Consider the following 24,074-nt stretch of genomic DNA (forward strand, 5'->3'; position numbering starts at 1 on the left):
ACATAATTTTACCGTTATTTTGATACGCACAACGACCCAGCAACTAATTTCTTTAACGTACTTTACTCTTGTCGGACATTAGCACCGCCAAACTCTTTATGCGTTTTTTTTATATTAAACAAGGAGCACCAAATTTCGGATATGGATATCTTAAAAGCACAAAATTAGCACAAAATTCTGGTATATCGATTTTTTTGTTTACGCTATTCTATACGTGTTTTTCAGGTATGGGGGTGCTAGCTTAACGTGAAGCCAGCACCCCCACTTTTGCTATTAATTTCCTGCGGATGGGTAGGAGCACAAAATTCGAAACTAGAGCAACAAATTAGCACAAAATTAGCACTTAATTATGCCGTAGACTAAAGTTATTTTTTTAGTGGTGGGGGTGCTAGCTTCACACGGGTGATAAAATCACGACGCCCTCGCTCGAATCGCAAGAATATATCTCCTTGCAGCTCTATATCCACGGTTCTGCTCATTCTTTTTCCGACATTCGAATAAAGAAACTAAACTCGTTACTCTCAAGAATCTTATTTTACATATTTAAAATTCAATCGATGTCGAAACTCCTACGCAGAACGCGTATAGCACGTAATAAATTCTTCTCGCGATTTTTAAATACAGATGCGGAAACCTCCATTCGTAACTTTGTGTTTCGAGCATTCGGCACAAAGTAACGCTTTTGTCATTAATGTATCGGGTACGCACAATTATTTTAGTCGAGCAATTTGCAGCAATGAAGCGACTGCCGCGCAAACGAGGGTGCGAAATAAGATGAAACGACACGGTGCGGTGACGCATACGTCATGACATATTTAGTTGCACGCGGCGAGAAATCTTGATTGCGCCTTTTCACCAGCGCCGGCTGGACATGTAGTAATAAGAGCGAAACACGACTACGAATTATATGTACGAATCACTACGTTTGTACGTGAGAGCGAGCTTCTTCCTATACGTGTCCATTTCGTTGATTTTCAAAGGGTCAATACAGTTTCCGCGCACGGAATATCGTAATTAAGAGCCGTTGGAAACAGTCTGTCGTCGATGGTAACCTGCTGACTTTTTTGCACGAGGCGGAGAGAAATATCGGCTCTCCATCGCTACCATTGTTTACGTCACACTTGGCGCGATTTCAATTGAATTAGCCGGAACGTGAAACGCTTGTGTACAGGCTACGTGTTTGCGAGAGCTTTCAGCGCGATAACACCTAAATTTTTATTTCTTTGTTAGCTTAAGTGGCATAAGACAAACAAGCTAGAATATTTTATCGAAGCCTATTAGCGACGGCGCACGATTTTTTTCAACGTGATCGCGCAAGATAATAAAAACACTGGGCCGCACTCCAGAGAATGGATTCAATGATTGCGATTGGTACTTGGCGCAAACTCTCGAGTTCGGTGGGCAAATTTCGTGAAGAACGAGGCGTCCCCGGAGAAAAAGACGCGAGGCAGATCGGTGAATGACTTTTCATTAAGGCTCGATTCATTCCTCATTTTTTCCCCCTTGCCTACCGCCCTAGATGGTCACAGATAAATTACTGAATCTTTGGCACTTCTTTCTCGCCCTCAAGCTCTTCACGGACAATTTAGCTGCGCGGCGTCTTCCGCCTCTCGCTCGCAGAAGCATGTCTTCTCTCTCTTTCTCTCTCCTTTCCTCCTCTGCCCGATACAAACTTTTAAATAAGACGCTTCTGGGCGAATTGACTTCCTTCCTACGACGATGCCGCTTTGAGGGAGTCGGTGTGCCTCGTCTGAGCGCCCTCCGTTTCTTCCTCGCCCCATCCCACGCCTCCCTTCTTCTTTGTTCCGTTCCGTTCTCCCTCAAGGAGACGTCGGCTATCGAGTGCATGTCATCAACATTGTTATTGTGGTATCAATTTCCGCCTGCGATTCCAATTACCCGGACTTCCCGCCGGTGTAAAATTCAGCCCTACGTCTGCGCGGACCCCAATGAAAACTCGGAACGAAGTTGAAACGAAACGAATAACGGCGAGTTTATGAGGGAAAGAACGCTCCCCTCTACACCTCGGTCGGCTGTTCTTGCGGAATATTTTCAGAAATTGACAATAATACGTTTATTTTCCTCGCCGGCTATTCCGCGTAACATTATTTGCGCTCGCAAACAACTTTATATTTTATGCATCGTGCACTCTTCCCAACTTCTAGGCTCCGCGTATTCCGAATATTTTTGTACCTATAACTTGACTATTTTCGCCGTTAGTTTTCCTAATTGCGCAAAAATACATTCGGATTCTTTTCGACATTAATTCCAGTAAAACTAACTTTCCGAGGGCAGTGCCGTTGATTTCCGAATAATTTCGACTTGTGCATCGTTCGCGGGCTTTACGTCGAAACGCGTTCTCGGCGAAACAATCACGACGGTCGGAATATCTAAGGATAACATTAGTAAAGCGCCAAAGTCGAGACTCACCGGGGATGCGACTCGGAAATCACTTGTCTTCCGCTAATTAGAGCAAAGTGCTCTCCGCCATCTTTGCGGTCTTAAAGCATACGCGAACTTTACTCCAAGTACGACAGAAGAGCCGTACAATCCCCGGCATACGTATCCCCAACATTTGTTAAACATACCCGTTGAATGTACTCACGAAATTTCCATATATATGGAGTACAACGAATGTTATATCAGACACCGCGCTTTTGCCCGAATGCACCTAATGCACGCGGTAACGTTAAATGAAAATAATCGACATTCTTTCGACACATTCGGCTCGAAATGTACCAGTCTAGAAATACACAGGCGTATACACACGCCCTCGGATAGATCGATTTCGCTATTTGGTTATCCGACAGCTTCGGAATCCGGGCCGTGCCCGTGGGACAGCTGAAATGGGATCACGGTGGCTCGCTTTCGGAACGCGGCGAGAGGGCGGGTGGAGGCGGGGGGGACGAAAGTTCGGACGATTTCATGAATCACAAATGAGGGACGAAATGACATTAAACTCGCGGACTTTCGCACGTACCGAGCGAGCGAGCGAGCGAGCTACGTAAGGCGGTGGCGTCGCTCCGCAGGCAGCGCAAAAAGGGTGGAACGCGCCGCGATATCATCTCGCGTAAAAGCACCCTTATGGTGTTATCAGCATTTACGGCAGCTGTTTTGTCGCTAAATGCGCATTGAAACGAATGCGCCACTGCGCCCTCGCGCTAATTCAGCCTTATGTTCTTTGTTCCAGGTAAGTTCGGTAATCGTGCTGCTGGGAGCACCTACCTTCGGGAACCCGACACTTTGGTATCCTTAGCGTCGCGAAGGGGGGATGAGTTTTGCGCGCGATGTATCGCCGACTCCTTTATACCCGCGTTAACAGGGATTTTCTCTGTATAAATACGCGCGAAAGCGGTAGATAAGGACCCACTTGCCAAACTTAATTTGGAAGAAACTTTCGGAATGAATGGTATTGAAATTTGAGTCCCGTCTTGTATCACTTTGCATAAAATCGTAGAAGTAGAATGTTATTCCACAATTTCAGTAACTAGGTCAAAATTCAACATGGAGATCGTAACGATGAATTTCACAGAATTTACAGTTTCAGCAGAAAGCTCCTCGCCAAGATATTTCGTGCATTCGCGTATTATATTATTACGCGTAATTACAGTAAATTTCATGCGCCATAAAGATATCCGAAATAGCATTGAAAACCATAAAATCTCGATGTCCTTTCTCTATGAATAACGCTAACGTATGTTTCAAATGCGCTAAAGAGACAGTAAAACAATTTTATACGGCTGTTAAAGCTTTGAAATAGATAAAAATACATCCTGCGGAAACCTACGCGTGGGAATATACACAGCTATTTTCTTTTATGTTCTGTATCGTATAATAACATACACGTGCATTATACAAAATTCCACAATTTGTATCTATATTATTTTGTGCGCTTCCTCTTACTGTTTTGTTTTATTCTGACACTCCTCCCTCAATGCATTTTAATACCAGATATGATAATGCCCTTTCGGAAAAGTTAGCTATTTTTATTTGGAAGCTTACGCTAATCGTCTCTACGGAAATAATCCTCTATTTTTTTATTCTCTAATTAACCGCTCGCGGTCTCGAAATAACGAGAAGGACGGCGAACGGCTGTTTTTATTCGCGGTAAGACGCCTTGTCCGTTCTCCGACGAATAATTCACAGGGGAGCCTAAGCAAATACTTATCGATACCCTGTATTTTCCTATCGCTGGCGATCAGTTCGCGCCTCGACCTCCTTACAGCACAGCTCGCGCGATTTCCGCTCCTCGGTCACCCGACTCTCTCGTGACTTTGACGCTATCTTTAGATGCGTGTGACCGATAGTCGATGACCACAGTCGATTGTTCGACGCTTCAACTTTGCTCGATAGCACAATGGATCCATTTAGCCTACGGTTGGTCGTCTACTCGAAATCGTCGTCCCTTCCGCGCCCCCGAACCGCAGAAATGTTTGCATTTACCAGAGCTAGGTTGTGTATGTTCCCGGTGAAAGCTTTTGGGGTTGTTCGAAGTGTCAACTCGGAATGCGTCCATCTATCGTACGGTATACAACACACGGCCATCAGAACGAGGACCGGTGCCGGGATACTTTATCTTCGTACATCCAGGGACGAAAAATACTGCACGATGAAAAAAACCGGTCCAATAAAAGGAAAATTCGATATCTTACAGAGTCTCACTCTCTCTCTCTCTCTCTTGAAATCCGAGATCCAACCTTAAAATTTGGATCTTGAATCCGTTTTCTAAAACGCTCTTTAAAACCGTTTTAAAATAGTAACCGTCGTTTCTCGTTGCTATACTGCACGGATATATAAAGCTGTTGTGACGCACGAATGAAAATAACTTGAGTATAAATTGTTAATGTACGTGAGAATTAAGCCATAAGCATTTGAGGAGAGGGGCTCGACTTATCGCGATTTTTCAACCTTGTTATCGGACGCCAGACAGTGCATTATACGAGACGTTGCCTTACGGCAACAGTAACTAAGATGATATTTTATCCTTTCCAATCCCGATGTATCCTAGAGGTAGCTAGCGCCTGCCGTAAATGCGGTTATTATGTTATCTCAATCCAGCAGGAGGGCGGTGTATCCATATGCAGGGAGCGCCCCTGGTATCGGATGAGTTCAGCTCAGGCGGCGAGAAATACGCACATTATTTTTCCTGCTCTCATTTTTGTCACGATTTTAACAACCTTCGTTACGGCAGGGGAATTAGTATAATCTGTTGGCCGTCCTAATTAACGCTTAAAGCGCGGCGCCTTTTTTCCCTCGCCTTACGGTTTTTCTCTCTTTCCGTCGTTAATTCTTTCACGGGAGACCGTTAATTTTTATCAACCTCCCTCGTGGAACTTGTACTTGCCGCTTTATTCCTAGCGGAGATATACACAGATAATAATAACTCGGCGGAAATATATTTCTCAGCATAGTTATACGCGATACGATATCGCTTCGTCGACACGAGTTCGATAATTCAAACTTCCGGAGCGTAAAAAGCGCTTGGTATCAAAGAAATTTTGAAGAAACGACTGGACTGCAAAAGTAGATGTGCTTTTTATCCCGGAAAAAGCGTCGTTTAAGGGGATCCTCAAGCCGTCTGTTTTATCGACATTCTTTGTTAGAAGTAATCTTTTAATTGGCTTTATAGAAATGCAAAACTTTTACGGAATTAAAGCACGCAGCAAGATCTAGACTATGCTGGTCGGCTTTATAGCAAAATAGAAAAAAAATTAAAAATTTTACTAATTTTTGGTACACTTGACGACAATATTTGCTTGATACAAGAATTCCACGATAAATATATTCAAATTGAGACTAGCATACTCTCGGGACAACATATAAGAACAATATCGTGCAATTAGAAGATTAATAGCCTAGAAAAAAAAGATCACTTCTAATAAACGCAAGTCCAGAAATCCAAGTCTAAAAGAAGAGACAAAGAGCAGCAGGCTTTTTCGAGAGAGGTCGCTGCCAAACATCTGTCAGATTGTCAGTAAAGCCATGGTGTTGACGTTGCTAGAATTCGATCGAAAATCTCGGTCTGAGCAACGTGTAGCGAATAAAATTACTGCTTTTTCGTAAAAGTTGCAAATTGATTGGCTATATATTTCTCGGACCGAGTAGAACGTGGAATTAAAAATGTCGATAATTGACGTTTTCAATTCCGTCTCCTATCGTATCGACACTAATCGAGTTCGCCAACGGCTTTCGGATTCCCTTAAAGTACGATCGCGTTGTGGCGACTCGTATTTTCCTATCCTAAGGTTCAGCTCGAGATTTACCGGGTGTATCGTCGTGTTTCTCGCGTCGGAAATAATCCGGCGAGCATTTGACTATTAACATCTAGAACGCATGATATTCGCAGCGAGGGAAGCGCTTCCGCTCGCGATAGTGTCAAAACATTTTCTCCGGCGACGTATTTCCACACGATGCACAGCGTCCGGCGTACGCGGGACGGAAGTGCACGATACTTGAAAATTGCGGCGCACACACTCGCCGGTAATCGAGATAGCGCGAGATCAAAGAGGCCATATAACTAAATACACATTTGGTCCTCGGGTCGTAGTGTAACGGGCAATATTTCGCGGCGGCGGCGGCGGCGGCGAATCAACGGTGACGGTATTGGTGGTGCGCTCTCACCGCGCCGATACCTTCAGCTAGTTGGCCCTGCTTGGACTCCCCGAGTTCGGAGTCCGGCACATTAACGGAGATAGTAGCTCCGCTCAAACGTATAATTGCGGGACGAGGCAATTGAGGGAGTCCCTTGGGAGCCGGGCTCCCGCAAATCCGCCCGCCCACCAACTTCGAACCCCTTCAGTCCACACGTTTCTCCGGGCAAGCCTCTCGCTTTCTCTCGATAAGATGCCCCTTTCCTCCATTGAGTCGCCTCCGCACGACCGCCTCCTATCTCCTCTCTCGCGGCAGATAACCGAAAACGATGATATTACGTGTCCAATCCCGCGCGTCAGACCGGTCTCCACGTCTAGTTGCGATTATCCCTTGTCCCCGTACAGATTTTCGCTCCTTCTTGAGGCCCTCGTCTTGAAATCCTCCTATATGTTCCCCGCTTCTTTTCTATCGCGATGGCTCGCTTATACCTCGCGGTAGAACGAAACCGAGCGAACGAGGGCAAAAATGACGCGCTATCGATTAGCAGAGGCAGTAAAAAAAAATTCGCAATTGTACTTGTAAATCATCTCAAATCGCGAGCATCGGTACGCGAAGAATTACCGAATAAATGACTCTACGAGACATATTAATGAACCTGTTCGTTCTCCGTTCGTTTCGCGCTGCAATCATCCAATGTTATTTATTCCTTTGATGTACACACAGTACGCCGGGCGCGCCATCGACGAATTCAACGCGTGGTATTTCGGCGAATCTAATATAATGAAATGTAACTTCAAACGGTTAATATATTGAACGATCGCCGCGTTACGCTACGTCGATGGGGCACAATTTAACGAGGCGTCGAAACTATGACGGATACCAGGCTGCCCTCGGAAATTCCAGACATATCGTCCCAATTTTCTGCGTACGCGGCTAATGAGGTATGGCTGCATTCACTTGCAGGCTACGCGCCACTCTGTCACTTTGATCGTGCATAATACACCAGGCTAGGTTACGGAGGGACTATATAACTAATTATATACTATTACGCGCCTGATTTCCCCGCGGGCGAAAAATAGAGGAAATATATCAGAAAGCCTCCGACGAGAGTAATAAGTGCTATTAAGATCCGCCACCTCTCGCGATCGCTCCCTCCTCCCTTCTCCGTCGTTCGCGCAACGCGAAAACCGAGGGCGGAGGGAAGAGAAGAAGGAAGGCGCGGGGGGGGGGGAGGGAGGGAGAGAGAGAGAGAGAAAGGAAGGACAGAGGAATAACGTGGTCGAAAGAATATGGAGAAAATAACTTATCACCCCCGTCAACCAGAACTGCTTTCGGGTAGCATCGGGTGCATTGCTTATTAATGGCCGTACTTCATCCAATTAGAATAAATTACCGCTACTTCTTTCGGATGCTGCACACACCCCGACACGTCTCGAATGGCCGAGGGAGGAAGGTCGATTCGTGGAAACGCGCTATCCCTCCCGTCCGATACGTTCTCCATCGCCTCTCCTCTCTTTCCTCCCCAAACCACTCTCGTCAATGTGAATTAAGCGCGTTAATTCGGCAACAAGTGCGCGAATTTATCTAGATTTCGCGCCAATTAAGTCGGATAATCGGGCGTTCTTTCAATAATTCAATGAAATCCCGGCGACTCCAATCGATATTACCCGCTGCCTTTGTGGCCGATCGCTTTTTGCGTCAAATCTTGGCGGTCTCTCTTTAAGATAGTTGCTTGATTGCAATTTTGACTGTAGAGCCGCGCACGGTTGTCTTATCGGATTTAGCGGAGTCTAGACTCCGGCGCGGGGCGGGGGAAGAAACGGGGGAGAAAGCGAATACCCTGGTTAGGTGGAAAGTTAAGGTTGGGTCTTTACTTAACCGTAATCGGAAGATATTGCCGGCAGCACTGTACCAAGGGCACTTTACCAGCCGCCTTAAGAAAGCACTAGCTTCGCGAGGCCCGGTAACGCCAGTCCGGACCGTTATTAAAAGAACCCCCTTTATCTCAGTTCCCCCCTCTCTCTCTCTCTCTGTCTCTCTCTCGCTTTCCTCCTCTCCCCTTGCCTTCCCTGCCGAGATGCCCCTTCAAGTCACTCTCGTTCTCTTTGAAGCTAAGCGTATTTCTATGTCAACCTTTGTACTTTTTAGCGAGGAACCTACGGCGCCGATGGGTCTACTCTATGCGCGCCTTAACGTAACGTCGCGAGGTAACGCCCGTTTCAGCGAGCGCGCGCGCTCGCACCTTAATGGTGCTTCTTAATTTCTTGGTAGAGACGGGATCTCGAAATGGTTACGGGCGAGATGCAGCAACAGGAGATTGCAGTGTCTCTCCGCAGGGACAAATACCGGAATGATGTCGCCGACGCGTTTCGCTCGCCCTTTTTTTTGGATAACTCTCCCCTCTTTTTAATTACGGTCCATTCCGCAAGCGCTTAACGTTTCACTCGTCAACACGGAGAACCGTCGCGCCGCGTCGTCCCTCCGCGGAGGAGGGACCGTCGGAAAATTTCGACGTGCAAGTAGATGAGTAATGGAGTTTTTATAATCCATTGTTAAACGTCATCGGTCACGTCAAGTCGCGTTTTTCACGGTGGACGCCGCCGGAAATTTCGCGTTTGATCATACCACCTCTGACTACCTCCACAGTATGACGCTAGAAAGTTGACACTTCCGGGTCGCGCACCCGATGCCCATAAATTCCCGCGGCGGCGACACTTTTCATCAGGCTCTGATTACTTATTCACGCGCCGACGAACGCGGCGATAGAAGAGCGCAGACGACGTGCGAGCGAGAGTGATGTGCGTATGTGTGTGTACGTGTGTGCGCGAGCGACCTGCTCGCAGCTCGGCGCTGCCACTGTGATTGATAATAATGCAAGTCCGACGTCGACGCTAGCGCCCGATATTACTGAAACATTATTTACGGGGGTAAAATGAAATTTTTCGATCCCAGAATGAGAATTATAATGGAAAGCGTGCAGCCGATAAACCGGGGGTACGTTCGCGTAACAGGCAAACTCGTTACACTGACGAGAAGTTCGAAGTTCGGATCGTCAAAACTGTTGAAAGCTGCGGGGTAAAACGTATCTCTCTCTCTCTCTCTCTCCCTCTCTTGCGCGCGCGCAAATAATCTTGATATTCAATATTATCTGTACGAGACTATGACACAGACTCCCGCGATTTCATTTTTCCCGCAGACCGACGGTCTTGCACGATTCCTCTCTTCCACTCTTAGGAAATATTTCTACGCTGGCATAAATTTTAATTTCGAAATTCGCAATTTCCCGTAAATCCTGCCGCAATTATTAATTACATTACACGATTTGGGCACGTCAAGCGGATTAAATCCTCGTCCTGCTTAATACCTTCGACTAGTCACCGTGAAAATACCGCCCTCCCCCTTTCCCCTTCAATTTAAGGGTCGTTAGATATTAACCAGGCTAAAATAAATCCGTGGGACGGCGGGGACTACGCCTTGCGCGCGCGAGCAGCCCCCGTATTTCCGCGTAGGTAGCTCGTTTGTGAAATTTGCGTACGTGTGCATCCCTAGACATTCGACGTGGTTACAGCGCGTTACACGTACACGTGTGCGCCCGCAGAGATCTTATCCTGCAGAATAGTAGCGGATACATCACACGCAGAAACGAGAGAGAGTCCCTTGTTGTCGCGCGTTTCACCCCCTGCCTGCGTCCCTTTCACCTCTCATCTTCTCCGTCTTTGTTCCGTCGGGGAACAACGACGGCGACACTGTTCCAACTGCGACTGTCCTGTCACCCCCGTACACTGCTCCCCTGTTTCTCGTCGTCGTCATCGCCGCCGCCGTCGCCGTTCCCCGCTGCGCCCGCTGCTCGTCTCTCAAATAGCAGGCTACACAACTATCATATTCCCCCTTATTTTTTGCGGCGCTGTCATGCGGCGCCATATATTTTGACGTCCATATTCTCTTCTCCCCCCATGCGATGCCTACATGCGATGGGATACACCGTGTGTCAACGTTGCAGGTGCACCGCGTCCGAGCATCATTCGCCGCAAGTTATCGCCCGGTACCTTTTTAAACGCAGGCAAGGTCGCGCCCCCCTCAGGAAAATTTCGCCGAACACGCGCCGTTGCACGCAGATCGCGTGTATCTTCAGATTTGAGAAGCAAGTTCCATTTAAGCGGAAGCGTCGCCGTACTACTGAAAGTTCCGCCAAGGTCCAACAATACCGATACTTTCGCCATTATTTGCTTTTTTACCGATTTCTATAAGAAACATGAAATATTTATCGCACGGATTCCATTCCTTTGAAGAATTCTCCTCTCGCAGAGAAGTTTTCCAGCTTTCTGCCACATTTCATGTGACAAAAGATAATGATTGCGCTCTGCTTTTTTTTCCGCGACTCGACCCGAGAAGCTCCGTAAGCCCGTGATGGTAGAACGGATTGAAGGTGCGTCCGCGGGCGGAACGGCGAAGAAAAAGGAAGACGGGACAGAGATAGTTAGGGGGGGTTGTTTGTCTCTGCTTCCGTCTACATGGCTTCGACTACGCCATTGAATCAAGTCGAACGGAGCCGCGGGCTGTTGTGTAAACCCTGGGCCTTGATTGAAAAGCTCCGCACTCAAATATTGGATGATAAATCAGAGAGTCCAGAGTTCCGGTATCTCGGATTGTATGCCTTTCGCGAATGCTCATATAGGCGTATCCGTCCGTGATTAGCGTACAAATACCTCGAATAGTCGGAAAGCAATGATCAGGATGTTCCGAAGCTAATTGCGCGGCAAATAGTACATCGCCTATGTTTGCGGCGATAGTTCTGCACGAGCCTCCACGCCGCGCCGCGCTCGCTGAATTATTCATAAGCACCGTCTCGCGCTTCGCATCGTTATGTTCCACGGGCCTCGACTTACATCATTACGCATTGGATAGGACGAATCGGGTTATCGCGCGGCGAATCTGGTCTCGCGTATCATACCCTAGGATCCCGGATGGAAAGCGGATGCGCCGAGAACGAGCAGTCGGCTAGCGCGCGCGAGCACGCCGCGAGTCACGTTGATATATTGGAACATATCGGATGTAAATCGACAGGCAATGGCATTGACATGCTACCGTGCCATCTTCATGTCTCACGCAACGTTCGCTGCACGACTTCCGATCTTCGTGCTGCACCCTTTGCGCCCTTGCCACGTATTCTCCACATCGTCTCGCTCTATCCATCCACTTTTCACTATCTTCCGCCCCCCCCCTCTCTCTTTCTCTCTCTCTTTCTCTCACTCGCTCGCTCGTTCGCTCTCTCTCCTCCTCGTTTTTCCCCGCATGCTGCTCGCGCATCCGAGAACACCTATGAGAGAATACTTCCCCGAACACCTCCCCGCTAATACCGACATTGCGACCGAAGTAGGCAGATGCGGGGCGCGAGGGGACGAGGGCTGCGTGCTATAGTAGTTTCTCGTCTCCTATTTCCCAGCAATTCCACGTCGTTCACAAATTATCCCCTTCGCGCACACGCCGTACGAAAGTGGCGGAGCTCGCCAGACATCGCCGCCAACGCCGCCCCTACGGAAAAGGGGTGACGGTCCCCGAGAATGGCGACGGTGCCGGCTCATATTTAGCCATCGTATAAATCCGGCTCCGGCTTCAAGGAGAGGTTTAATTTTACACGGAGGTTGCAGAGGCCTTCTGTGTCGGGGCTGACGTGCGGGAGTTCCATGGAGCGCGCGCTACGGGGTCGCCGGCACACCGACCCAACGACCCATCTTCGTTCGCTGGGTCCGCGCCGATTCGACAATTTCAGTTTTAATCGAACAACGTGCGTTCCCTCTTCGGATCGGCGGCAAATTTGTATGTTCTTCAATCTATCTCTCTTCGATTAACAGTTCCATTCCATCGCCCTATCTACGATCTGTCGTTAACGGCCCAATCCGCACCAATACAATTGCATCTGTATTATGATCATGTTTGTAATAACCGCGAAGATACGTGTACAACGAGTTCTCTAAATGCAATAACACCGTGCATACGTATATACGAGCGATACGACGTAACAGAAGGAAATTCGCAACATTGTAAATTATGTAACGAGTACACGTCGGAACAGCGACAATATACACGTACTAATTTCGCCGTTGACGGTAATGCTCCGGTAATCGCTCGAATGTCCTTGGAGGAATGCGAGCCCCGGCGGGAGAGATAATGAAATGAAATACGCTAGAAATATTTAATAAATTTCCGCAGCTTGCGAGATGCTCCTCCGTGGCATCCTGGCCCTTAGCAAATTCTCCTTCAGATATTCCGTGCGCAGATTACAGCCTTGTTCTTCCCCCACCCCGTTTCTCCCTATAGTGCCGTCGCTCTATGATTTCGTATTTCCAGTTCTTCCGTTCCATCTTTGAGAGAGCGCACCTCCGTAATGATCCGCCGCTCACTTGATTCAACGGATACGCGCTTGGGTCGCGACACACATCTTCCCGATAACGGCGCTACTTTGATTAGTTCGCCGCTGCACTCGCGCTCTGTTTTCGACGACCGGCACCGCTTGTTTTTCTCATCGGAGGATCTTCCCGGAGCTGCGATTTCGCATGGTCCGCGCGTCCCAAGGAAATACCGCCGGAAATCGTCCGCGATAGTTGTACGGTACTCTTTACACAATCTGGAAAACGCGGCCAAATGCATACATATGCAGAACGAACCGTGATACCCCGCGCGCTTTTACAACGTCGAGAACTTTTGCATATACGCGTATAATTCCACGCTTGAATCGCGCCGCGCGCATGGTACCGCGCGTCAATCCACCCGCGGTTCCCCGCCCGTAATCCCCGATCGTTTGACCGGGGCATTCGCTATTTTCATCGGTAAAACGTGGAGCGCGGCAGCTTTCGCGCGAAACATGGTTTTATCGCGGGCAACAGCGGCAAGAGGGAGAACAATTTTGTCGGGACTTTCGGCGAGTGCCCCCGCGCAGCTTCAACTACGAAAGCCATCAATCGAGGTGAACAGATCCTGTTCGACGCACGATTCGTCGGGAATCGTTGGGCATTTTGCTACCCTCCCCCGAGAGCCGCCGGTTAAAGATACCCGCGCGTACAGGCGCATCGCGCGCGGCATTGTGGGAACCAATTATGAAGCGACTAACTACGGAAAACGGTGCCTCTCTCTCTCTCTCTCTCTCTCTCTCGCGAGAGGCGCGCTTCAACTCGACGTCTCTCCCTCGTTTCCTATTTCTTCTGCATCAGCACACTGCACTCAATCCGGACGTAACGTCGCGTAAGCGCTTTTACGATCGTGTTCGAGTTACGATAGCGACCGTCACGCCGCGAGCCCTCGAGTCGAGAGCAGACGGCGACGACCGCCTCGTTCGATTCCATCGTCGAATTTATCGACGAAAAACAACGCCCCGCACCACACCGGCCTGCTCTCCCGAGCCTTCTCTTCTGCTTTCCCGGAAATAGGTATTTCATCGACATTCAAATTGATTGCAAGGCCATCAAAGCTACGTCGATTCTCTTGTCCTTTCTACTTTGCCGCGGTAACGTCAATCTTCGCGGCTTATCCTCGCCTTCTTTCGCCTTCGAGGACTTGATCGATTAACGCTACGACGATTTTATTGTGAATTACGAAAGAATCGATATTTCGACGGTCAGCGGGCGTCGCATCTTCTATATTCGCATCGATCCTCTATTCGTCAAGCACACCGAATGTCTAAATAAGAGTAATCTGGTGTACGAGGCATACGATACATGGAACGTTTTCTGTTTGCTGTAGAGCCCTCGTGTTCCTTTACAACTAAGCTCCTTCTACTTCTCGAATGGCATTAATTAAAGAGCGACAAAAGTCGTCACGGTGACGTTTCAGTCCAGAGAACCTTTTGTACCTATCCACGCTCAAGAATTAATTAGAACCCAGCAAGAACGTGAGCCGCCGCTACCTATTGGGCCACTTAAAATATAATCATCAGACGAGAAAGAGAGTATTAAGGACGACGTGTCTCTTCCAAGAGATCCATCTTTCGCAAGAGAAGCTCCTTCCTCTCGCTCTATCTCTTCACGAAGCTACCGGGACGAGAGGCGCTGGTCTTCGTCATCGAGGGTTCTCTCGTCGCTCAAGTTCCCTCTTACCCGTAATGTCGAAGGATACCCGTCGTACGGTACCTTACATACGAAGCACGCGCGGGCACACACGTACGGATAGGAATCTGCGCAACATTCGTAGAACGTACACAAATACATGCGCACAGTCGCACGTTACAAACGGCTTCGCTACGTTGGGTTGCATTTGCATATGAAAACCAGGAAGTCTCGAGGCTTGCTCGCCTCTTACTCGCGAAGGCGAAGAACGGGGGGTTAGGTCGTACGCCGGGTACTGGGACCGAAGCAAACCCCCGCCGGAGAGTAACGGAGGGTGCACCACTATATACCGCGGCGACAGAAGCTGCTGCTGCTGCTGCAGCGCGCGAGGGTGCTCTCTCTCGCTTCGGCCGTCTTAAATATTCAATGGCGTCACGTTCTCGACTCGGCATGCAGATTAGCAGCGGCGAATCACATGTTGCCGCGCCAGGGTTGATTTTGTATCCAGACTCGCGTTCCTCCACCTCGCCCGTTTCCCTCGTCTCACTTTCTCTGGCGCGCGCTTTCCATCTACCTCTCCTCCCTCCTCCCCCTCGTCCCCCGCCGTCGTGTGTCCTCGATGGTTCTAGTTTCCACTTAAATGTTCATCAGTGTTTCTCCAGCGTAACTTTCTGATCTCTCCAGATACGAGGGGCGGCAGGAATTTCTTACTATTAAACTCGAAGAAGCCGCTATCGCGACTCTCGTGTCGAGTATAATAAGGAGAATAATACATTTGAGAAGCTATGCTTTATGTAAATAGGAAATCTTTCGTGTGCAGAACATTTTAGGTGTCTACCTTAGATGACAGATTTTTTCAACGAGTCGAACAAAAAAAATTTCTAGAAAGACAGATGTCTCACGTTGAGAGTAAATTATAAATTGGAGCTAAAGAAAAGATGATGCTTTCAAAATATTTCAAAGTTGATTGGATGAAAAGAGTCGCCGGAACAAAGTCTAAAGCTGAAGAGTCGAGATTTTTTTCCCGCGCATTCTATGCACGTACGTGCGGGGAGCATGGAAATAATGTTTGCGTAATATACGATAGCGGAAACGGCATAATTGCGCATCTTTAAAGTTTGTGTGTTGCGCGCAGCGCTAAGTAACCTCTCGCGTCATAATGCAATCCGGAAAGCTTTGTGCAAATGGTTGCCGCGTAGGTAGGTAAAGCACGAGAGACCGCTGACAGACGAGCGGAGGGAAACACGTAGAAGAAAGGAAAGAGCGGAAAGGCGAAGTTACTTTATGTTTCTTAAGTTTCCTTTTAGCCACGGCAGACCCAAGTTGACGGTTCGGCCCCGTAAGGTTACTCCATATAAATGCAAAGGGATCCACGGCTCTTTCGTGTTGTTAACGTAGCCTCCGCCCCTCTTGCCACTTTCCCTTCCACCGTCCCCCCCCCCCCCCACCGCCCCTCGTATTCCCTACGCCGTTCCCTTTCCGTTATTCTCGTCATTGCTGCGCTAGAAGAACGGATGCCAAGCGAGTCGAAGGCAGAAGCCCATTAAAATCCGCAAAAGCGACCGGTTTGGAGCGAGGCTAAAAAAAATTTTATGTTTCTTTGTACCAAATCGCTGTGAAAGGGAACGAGCAAAGTTCTTAACTCCCCAAGTTTTATACTCACTTTCATTCCATCCGCCTTTATTAAAACAAAGATCGGGACTAACTTTCTACCGACGACATATTTGCGGGTTTGCGAAACAAGAGATAACAGAGAGAGAGAGAGAGAGAGAGAGAGAGAGAGAAAGAGAAACGTCAGATGTTGCGATACAACTAACTTATATGAGTTGCACAGATACCATATTGTTGTATCCTTAACTTTTTTCGTTTTATGTACGTCCTTTAGTAGATTTCCGGTGTGTCCCCGATATTAGGCCATAAATTCGTTAACACGAAACCGTTAAAGCTCCACAAGTAGATTTCTTTCAATTACGTAACATTTTGTTCGTAATCCCATCTCGAAGAACTAAATTCCGATTTCGCCTGCAATCGTCTCCCAGCAGCTTACTCTCTATCTTCCGTTATTCTTTCGCACGTTGTCTTACCGGCGCCCTCGGCAACTGTTGTTTTTCGCTTTCGCGCCACGGATCTTTAGTTTTAATTACCGCGGAGGCCTGACGTTTATTGCTGCTTCTTGTGGCGTTTGCCGAGCACGAGGGATGAGTTCGGGGTGAGTTTCGCTGTTAGGGGCTGCATAAACCTTAGGGCTGCTCGAAATTGTTCGGAGATGAATTCCCAAAAGTAGACAGGTTCCGAAACAAACTTCCTTCGAGGAATAGCGTAAGAATTCGCAGGAGATGAATTATTCCATAAAATTATTCCGCCTAAGAATATTCGGGCGGGCATTTCGTTAATCAATTGAATTGAATGCTAATTAAACGCTAGGTGAGTTTAACAAGTACACAAGGTACAGGACAGAATTGCGACCGGTCGCGTTTCGATGTTTTTTGCGCCAAAGCCGCTGATCAATGTTTTTCGTGTTTCCGTCTTTCCCGACTATTATATGAATAAATGATGCGTAAGCGGCGTCGTATATCCTCGTTCGGTCTCTATTTTCAAGGCTGGTACTTGCTCAGAAGTACTCGATACATCGCGCTCGCTGGAGCGCCACGGAACTATAATTGGCTTGCCCTGCAATAAAGTCCCGTGCCGGAGCAGCTTGGGTATCTCACGGACGACCCAAGCGTGATATAGCGACGATAACCTCCGATACCCTCCTGCTTGCTCGGGGTCCTTCGCGTTAGGGTCCTTCTCACCCACTTACCGTGATTTACTTCCTGGACGCGCAAAACGTGAGACTGCTAACAGACGGTATTTCAGGATAAACCGGTATCGAGAGGCGGCGGCTTTTCCCACTTCGTTATCCCGCGGATCGGAAGGCGAGGACGCGCCGGAGATCCGGTATAATATTTCGTCGCGTACGATCGCACGAAAGTTACTTGTCGCGCTCGCCGGAACGTTATCGCCCGAGCGTAGCGCGCGGCGCTCTTTACGAACTGCATAGTTTCCGCGAGGGCTGCATTACGCGGCCGCACGCGTATCTATCTTCCCCCTTGTTGGAAGCATCCGTTTTTTAGCGGCAACTTTGGGCACGTTTGTTGGCTACCACGTAGAAAGTAACGCGCGTATTTACACGAAAAGCGCGGCCGAGCCCGGCGCGAAGTAATAAAAATCCCGGAACAACAGATTACCCTTTCGTACCCGCAACAACTAATCACGGCTTAGCGCTCGTGTAAAAGCTCCTAGTTCCACGCCGCGCCCTCGCAACCCTTCGCGCACACCCTCGTCTCTCCGCCCCGTCGGCCCCCCCCCCCTTTTACCCCTGGCTCCTCGCTCGTCCGGACGCGCGCGCCTTACGCCTTACGCCTCACGCGCCTCGGATGATGAATGAGGGATTATTTCCAACGCGCGCCCGCGCCCGCGGCGTGGAGAGTTTGCGATAAATTTAAAGTTTCTTTTAAAACAATAAGTTTGCGAGCGCGCGCGGGCGCGCCGTCGAGTCGATACGAGGAACCGTCATCTTTCATAATCGATTATTAACGAACGCGGGGCACCGCGCGCGCTGAAAGAAGGAAAGTTTTCTCCTCACGAGGCCGGCTGCTATGTATACATAAATGAACATTGCGCCGCGCCGCCCGCTCGTGATGGACGAGCACCAGGTGCGGCCGGAGCCGTACTTAAGTCTCGTTCGATTAATCGATTACAGCCAGAAATAGATAGCCGCGTGGAAGGCAAAGTGTAATGACAGTAATACGCCGCCGGCGCTTCCCTCCCGGCCCCGCCGCGGCCTCGCCCGCTCGCGCGTTTTCCCCGTGTCAAACACGTGCGTAACGCGACGCGGTTTTTCTTCGATACACCATCGCCCGTCTCGGCGTACAGCCCGCGTTATCAAAGATCGCGTCCTCCCCCTTATCGAGTTTTCGCTGTTCTCCCCGCGCGACACGCCCGCTCTCTTTCATTCGCGCGTTTCAAGAGGATCAGCAAGAAACACACGGGGAGGGGACTACGATTTGTGCTCGACACATCCGCCGGATTTCAGATATTACAGTTTTCCGCGTTTCCCCGGGATCGAAATCGCCGCTTACCAAATCGCATTGCGTTAGCCACATCTATTATTCCTGGTCTCTCCTGTCGTCCAATCGGATTCCGGCGCGACAACGACAGTCCGATTCGATTCTCATCGGATGCGACGGCGGAGGTGGCGGAGGCGGCGGCGGCGGCGGCGGCGGCGGCCGGGAATCCCAATTCCCTGAAAGATCGTGTTGTAATCTTCGGCTAAAGCAACGGGGTGGAACAACAATTACGGATTGTACACGATCGACGGAGAGGGTGATTCCCCGGGCCGGAGATGCTGGGGATACATCGCTGTGTGTACCACGTGCACACACACACGTGCGCCGGTAACGCGCGTCGGTGTGCGCGCGCGTCGGTGAAACGCGGGCGCGTGTCTGCGTGTAAATCAATTGTCGTGGCAACCGCAAATCCTCGTGCTACGGAGTGACGCGTGAAGGCGCTGCCGAAGCCGCCGGGCATGACGGAGAGCGGAGACGAAAAAAAGAGAATCGGCGACAGGGGTACAGAGAATGACGGAGAGAAAGAGAGAGGTTGCGGGAGAGGGAGAAACCTAATGGAATATTCGGAAAATGGAACGTGGAGATTAAAGGGTTTTCCCTAAGAGCGACCCATGGCCAACAAATTACAGATTTATTCGGAGATAGAGTCTATATCGAAGTGCGACGGTGAATATCGCAGAACCGGCACCTCTCGCGGCGCGCTTGCCGTGACGACGATAATAACGAATCGGTGATAACGCCGTCTGATCGTGAAGAATCCAATTGCATCTCGCGAGATAACTGTGTTTCGAATTAATCTACGTCGCGCCGAGTAAATAGATCAGTGAATGCGTGACGCATTTTCTAAAAGCAATTTCCCCCTGATGTACGCAAATTTGTATTCCTCCTGTACGTTCCGTCAACGCTGCAACTATCTCTCGAAAAATGTGAAATAATGCACCTGTACATTACGAGAATGAGTTTAAGGGAATTGGAAAGTTCCGTACGCGCGCGCGCGGGCGCTGACAGGAGTTCGCACCGCTGAGTGACACGCGGCATAACTTGCAATTTGGTAACGGCAGGTGCTCCGGTCACGCTAAACCGCAGTTTAATTACTGTACCCGCGCGAATTGGCTCGCTGGCGGCGCTGTCACGCGCAACGCCGTGCAAATTGATCTCGGCGGTCCTCAGCTCGGCGCTTTGGGGCCCCGAGCGTCGGAATAAGACTCCTCCATCGGAGTCGCGGTAACAAGACGGACCGTCGATATTTCCGAAATTCCCGGCGAACGCGGAAGACGTCGCGCACGTCAATTTTCAGATGTGATACCTCGAGGATGAAATGCCGCGTAGAGTTCCAAGATATTGGCGTATTGATGAAAGATTCCTGCGCGGCGAGAAATAGGAAAGTGACAAATTTCGAAAAAATAAACTCAGCCCATCGCTGACCTAACGCGATAATTGTGCGTCGCTATTTTTAAGCTCTGAGATCCTCTCTGCGCGAGCGCAGCGTCTGATTAATTGGAAACTTGTAAATAGATTCGGGTCAGCGACAAACTTTGAGGATTTGCGCGAGTGATATGCGAAGGTGCACGCTACGCTTTCCGTGACTTTTCCGGTGTGCATTGCAAAAAGAGCAGACTGCAATAATTATCTGTATAACAATAATTTTTCTGTAAAGTATCAAGTCTTGAAGTCGTCTTAATTCATATTGCGTTATATAGTAATTGATTCAGTTGTTAACATCAGAAGTCTTGGGGAATGCAACGCTTCCACCAACTTCGGCGCCTATCTCGCAAGTTGAAGCAGAAGTTATACCCAATTTCGCGATGGTTTTCAACGTTATAACGAGCTCTCGTTATATAATAACGAGCAGCTTTCTCGGGCTTCGTTTGTTGGTTGCAGGCACTAATACCAGGCGTATATATTCATTCACATCGCTACGCGGTTATAGCGGCTTAGTAATGGGAGTTGCTAAAACATGACGTTTTGCTGATTATTTTGTTTACGACGCGAGGAGAACGCGTATACATTGCGTACATTACCGCGCACATAACGGTTGCCTTCGATTAAATATGAATATGAATGCGCGGGCTTTAATACACAAATTCCGGTTTTTGTAAAATGATAGAAATTTAATATCTCGCAAGCAGCTTACTTTTTCAAAAGAATATTTATATCGCATAAAATGTCATTCCGTGAAGTAATTATTCATCAATTTGCATGCTAAATGATGATTTCCACGTTTTCGGTATTACTTATTTTCTTGTAATATATGCGCGAGCGATTAAAAGACATGAAATTTATATTTCGACAAACCGTCGAATCACTCGAACCGCAACAACGATAATTACGGTGATGATAATAATAAGAGTAATAATTTTATTTCCGTCCGAAACCGCGTTAAATCATTATCGAATGACGAGGGGGGGGGGGGGGGGAATCGGAGAAAAAGCCGGCCACGCACCGGTAGGGACAAGTTTAATAATGATAAATACGCATTACACGGTCGGAAGGGTATTTGTTAATTCATCGAGTGCACATTGTGTAGATCCTCTCGTCGCCCTTTTACATTAATTCAGCCCGACGTGCCGTATTTCAAATAACTTGCCGAAAGCACCGATTCGTTTGCTCCCGCAAATCAAAACGCTATCCGACACTTGAAAGAAAACGATCGTTGCCATTCGCGGCCGGCAAGAATTAAGAAATCCCGCTGGGACGATCACGTAACACAAATAAAGAGGTGCGCGCTGCTCGTCAACGTCACCGCCGTATTTTTTTCCCCCCCTCCCTGGTTACGTGAGAAAGGAGTGACGGACAGACGGAGAAACAGCGAGACGCAAGTTTAATTATGGAACTGGCACTAAAAACTTCAGGCTGGCAAAAAAGGTGTGTTACCGCACGTGCCCGCGATTCGTTCTGACAAACGTACGAGAGGGATGGAAAGGGGAGGAAGGGAGGGAGGGAGGGAGAGAAATAGAAAAAGGACCGGAACGGCGAGAGGGAGGGGGATAGAAGAGATGTGCGGAGGAAGGAACTCTTTTTAAAACGTTTGCATCTCTGACAGAGGGTGCAATTCTACGCGGAGGTTTCGCCGTTTTCATTCCCGGCGCAGGCGTTGCCAAGTGTCAATGCCCCTAATGGCGTTCAGGAAAGCTTTCAATGCTTTTAATTATTTCCATCTTTTTTTCCTTCGGTTCGACTTCAAAGAGTACTCGATCGAGCCCGCGCCCGCCCCGCGCCACGGCCCCCGCGGCCTCCCACCGGCTTCATCCCCCGTCCGTTCATCGGCGTCCATCGACGGCGATCCTCCGAGCCTTGGAGCCGAGTGCCGGGCCGGCCGTTTAAAAAGTAAAAAGGGAAGGTAGAACCCACGTCCGGCGTTGACGATAATTGGCTGTCGGAATAGCTGCAGCTGATAACTTAATTATGAAATTCCTATCTCATTGCATCGCTAGCGTCTCTCGTACCTCCGCCTCGGCGAGTGTCGACTGTCGGATACTCGGATACTTCTCGTATTGGAGTGGAAACGGTCGGCCGGCGTGCCTCGGGAAGAAACGATTTACAAACTCCAATGGCCGAGCGGGAAAACTAATCGAAACACACAGATGGGATAATCCTAATGAAAATGCAACGTGGCAAATTCTTCGGAACAAAGCGGCGCGACTGGCTGCGACAAACAAGCGTGGACAAAATTTCGCGCTCCGTAGTTGTAATACTTATTGTTAGAGTACACCCAACTAGGTCAGGCCAGAACGTACATAGGTAATACGTTCTCAGTACACAGGTAATACGCTCTCCATACGCTATAAGCTAAAAATACTTTATTCAAAGAGCTCACCAATCCACCTACAAATTACTCTTCTTTAGAACAATGTACGCGCCTAGACGAGCAACTGCGACGGGCTATCATTATGTAAAACTATCTGCCGTTCGCAATTCCTTGCCTGTCCGCAACAGGCGACTACCGCCGCGTACAACGAACGAGGGTTAAAACCGACTTCGCCAAGCGAGCGGGTCAATCGTTCTCAAATGTTTCCTCATTGCCGACCGTTTCTCAGTTAAGTTTTCGCAAAGAAGGTACGTCGACGGGCGAACCCCCAGAAGAATCGGCATGAAAGGCAGCGCCCGGCAATCGGCATCGAGAGCCGGTGTGCGCGCGGGCAACCGCCAAACTTAGTTAAAAACTTTGCAGTCAGCTCGGAATTCCAAGCTTGCCTTCTCGAGCACAACTTGCGAGCAAGAACGGGAGGAAGAAAGACACGTAGAAATCTAAGAAAGCGAAGGCTGCACGGCTGTCTTTTTCTTTGGCCTCTTCGCGCAAGCGAGCGAGCGCGCGCGCGAGAAAGAGAGAGAGAGAGAGTGGTTCTACGTGCCGCCGAGAAACTATTTCCGAATTTTCAAGCGATTCCGAAGTCGATGGCGTGCCGATGCCTGTTCGACGAGGTCTTAAGGAGACCCGCGGAATCGGCAGTTATCGTTTAGCAGACGGCACGACCGACTACCGCCCATCTGGATGGCGGCATAAAGCGCGTGCCCCGCATGCGAAACACGCGACAGCGTGCATGCCGTGAATTATGGGGGGGGGCAGTAAAATTCGCGATATGACATTACCGAGTTATTGTCAGGGCCGCGCGGTAGATATCGTCGCGTTAATGACATCACGCCAGCGCCGTCCGCTCGTCGTTCGTCCCGAGTCGTCGCGCTGTAACACAGCCGAGCAAGTCTCGTTGCCCGCCGCGGTTTCATCGATGAGTCGCGGCCATGAAGCCTGTATAAGGAGACCGAACTAGGCTTGATTACGTCACCAAACGTGGGCCGACATTATCGCAAGTTATTGAATCAAAATTTTGCCACTTGTAACGTTGGCGTCGCATAAACTGATTAAGGATTCGCCCATGCGTTTACCGATCTTGATCTCACTGGCTCGTAGATACGAGGTCTGTTCAAAAAGTATCGCGAATTTTGAATTTCCGCGGGCTACGTATATTCGATTTTCGATTTTTTGTGGCGTTATGTTGGTACTCATGTCCCTCACTCATGCTGACAAGTTCGGCCATTTTGAATGTTCAGTTAATTTTGGACAGCTATTTTGCTTGGACGTGTTCTGGCTCGTCTTCGATTTTTGCCTATTCCAAGAAATGGATCAAAGAATATGTATCAAATTTTGTGTGAAAAACAAAATTAAGTGCGCGGACGCATTCCGAATGTTGACTGTGGCATATGGTGAAGCTACCCTTGAACCAAAGCAACGTTTATCGGTGGTACAAAATGTTCTCAGAGGGCCGAGAAGATGTGAACGACGAAGAGCGTGCCGGACGCCCGAGCACGTCAATAACAGACGAAAACATTGATT

At 48.9% G+C, this 24,074-nt stretch overlaps 2 protein-coding genes across 6 annotated transcripts in view; both read left to right on the forward strand.

The window, feature by feature from the left end:
• LOC105565275 (CUGBP Elav-like family member 4) overlaps positions 1 to 24,074 on the forward strand; it is a 634,883-nt gene that overhangs the window by 389,706 nt on the left and 221,103 nt on the right. The window lies entirely within an intron of this gene.
• Positions 23,498 to 24,074, forward strand: part of LOC105565278 (histone-lysine N-methyltransferase SETMAR-like) — a 2,291-nt gene continuing 1,714 nt past the window's right edge. The window contains exon 1 of the mRNA XM_012018347.1: positions 23,498 to 24,071. Within this exon, the coding sequence (XP_011873737.1) occupies positions 23,942 to 24,071 (130 nt within the window). The 5' untranslated portion in view covers positions 23,498 to 23,941. The remainder of the gene's footprint in view (positions 24,072 to 24,074) is intronic.

This window comes from Vollenhovia emeryi, unplaced genomic scaffold (genome assembly GCF_000949405.1).
Source record: "Vollenhovia emeryi isolate VEMERY1.0 unplaced genomic scaffold, V.emery_V1.0 DF939154.1, whole genome shotgun sequence".
Lineage (NCBI taxonomy): Eukaryota > Metazoa > Arthropoda > Insecta > Hymenoptera > Formicidae > Vollenhovia > Vollenhovia emeryi.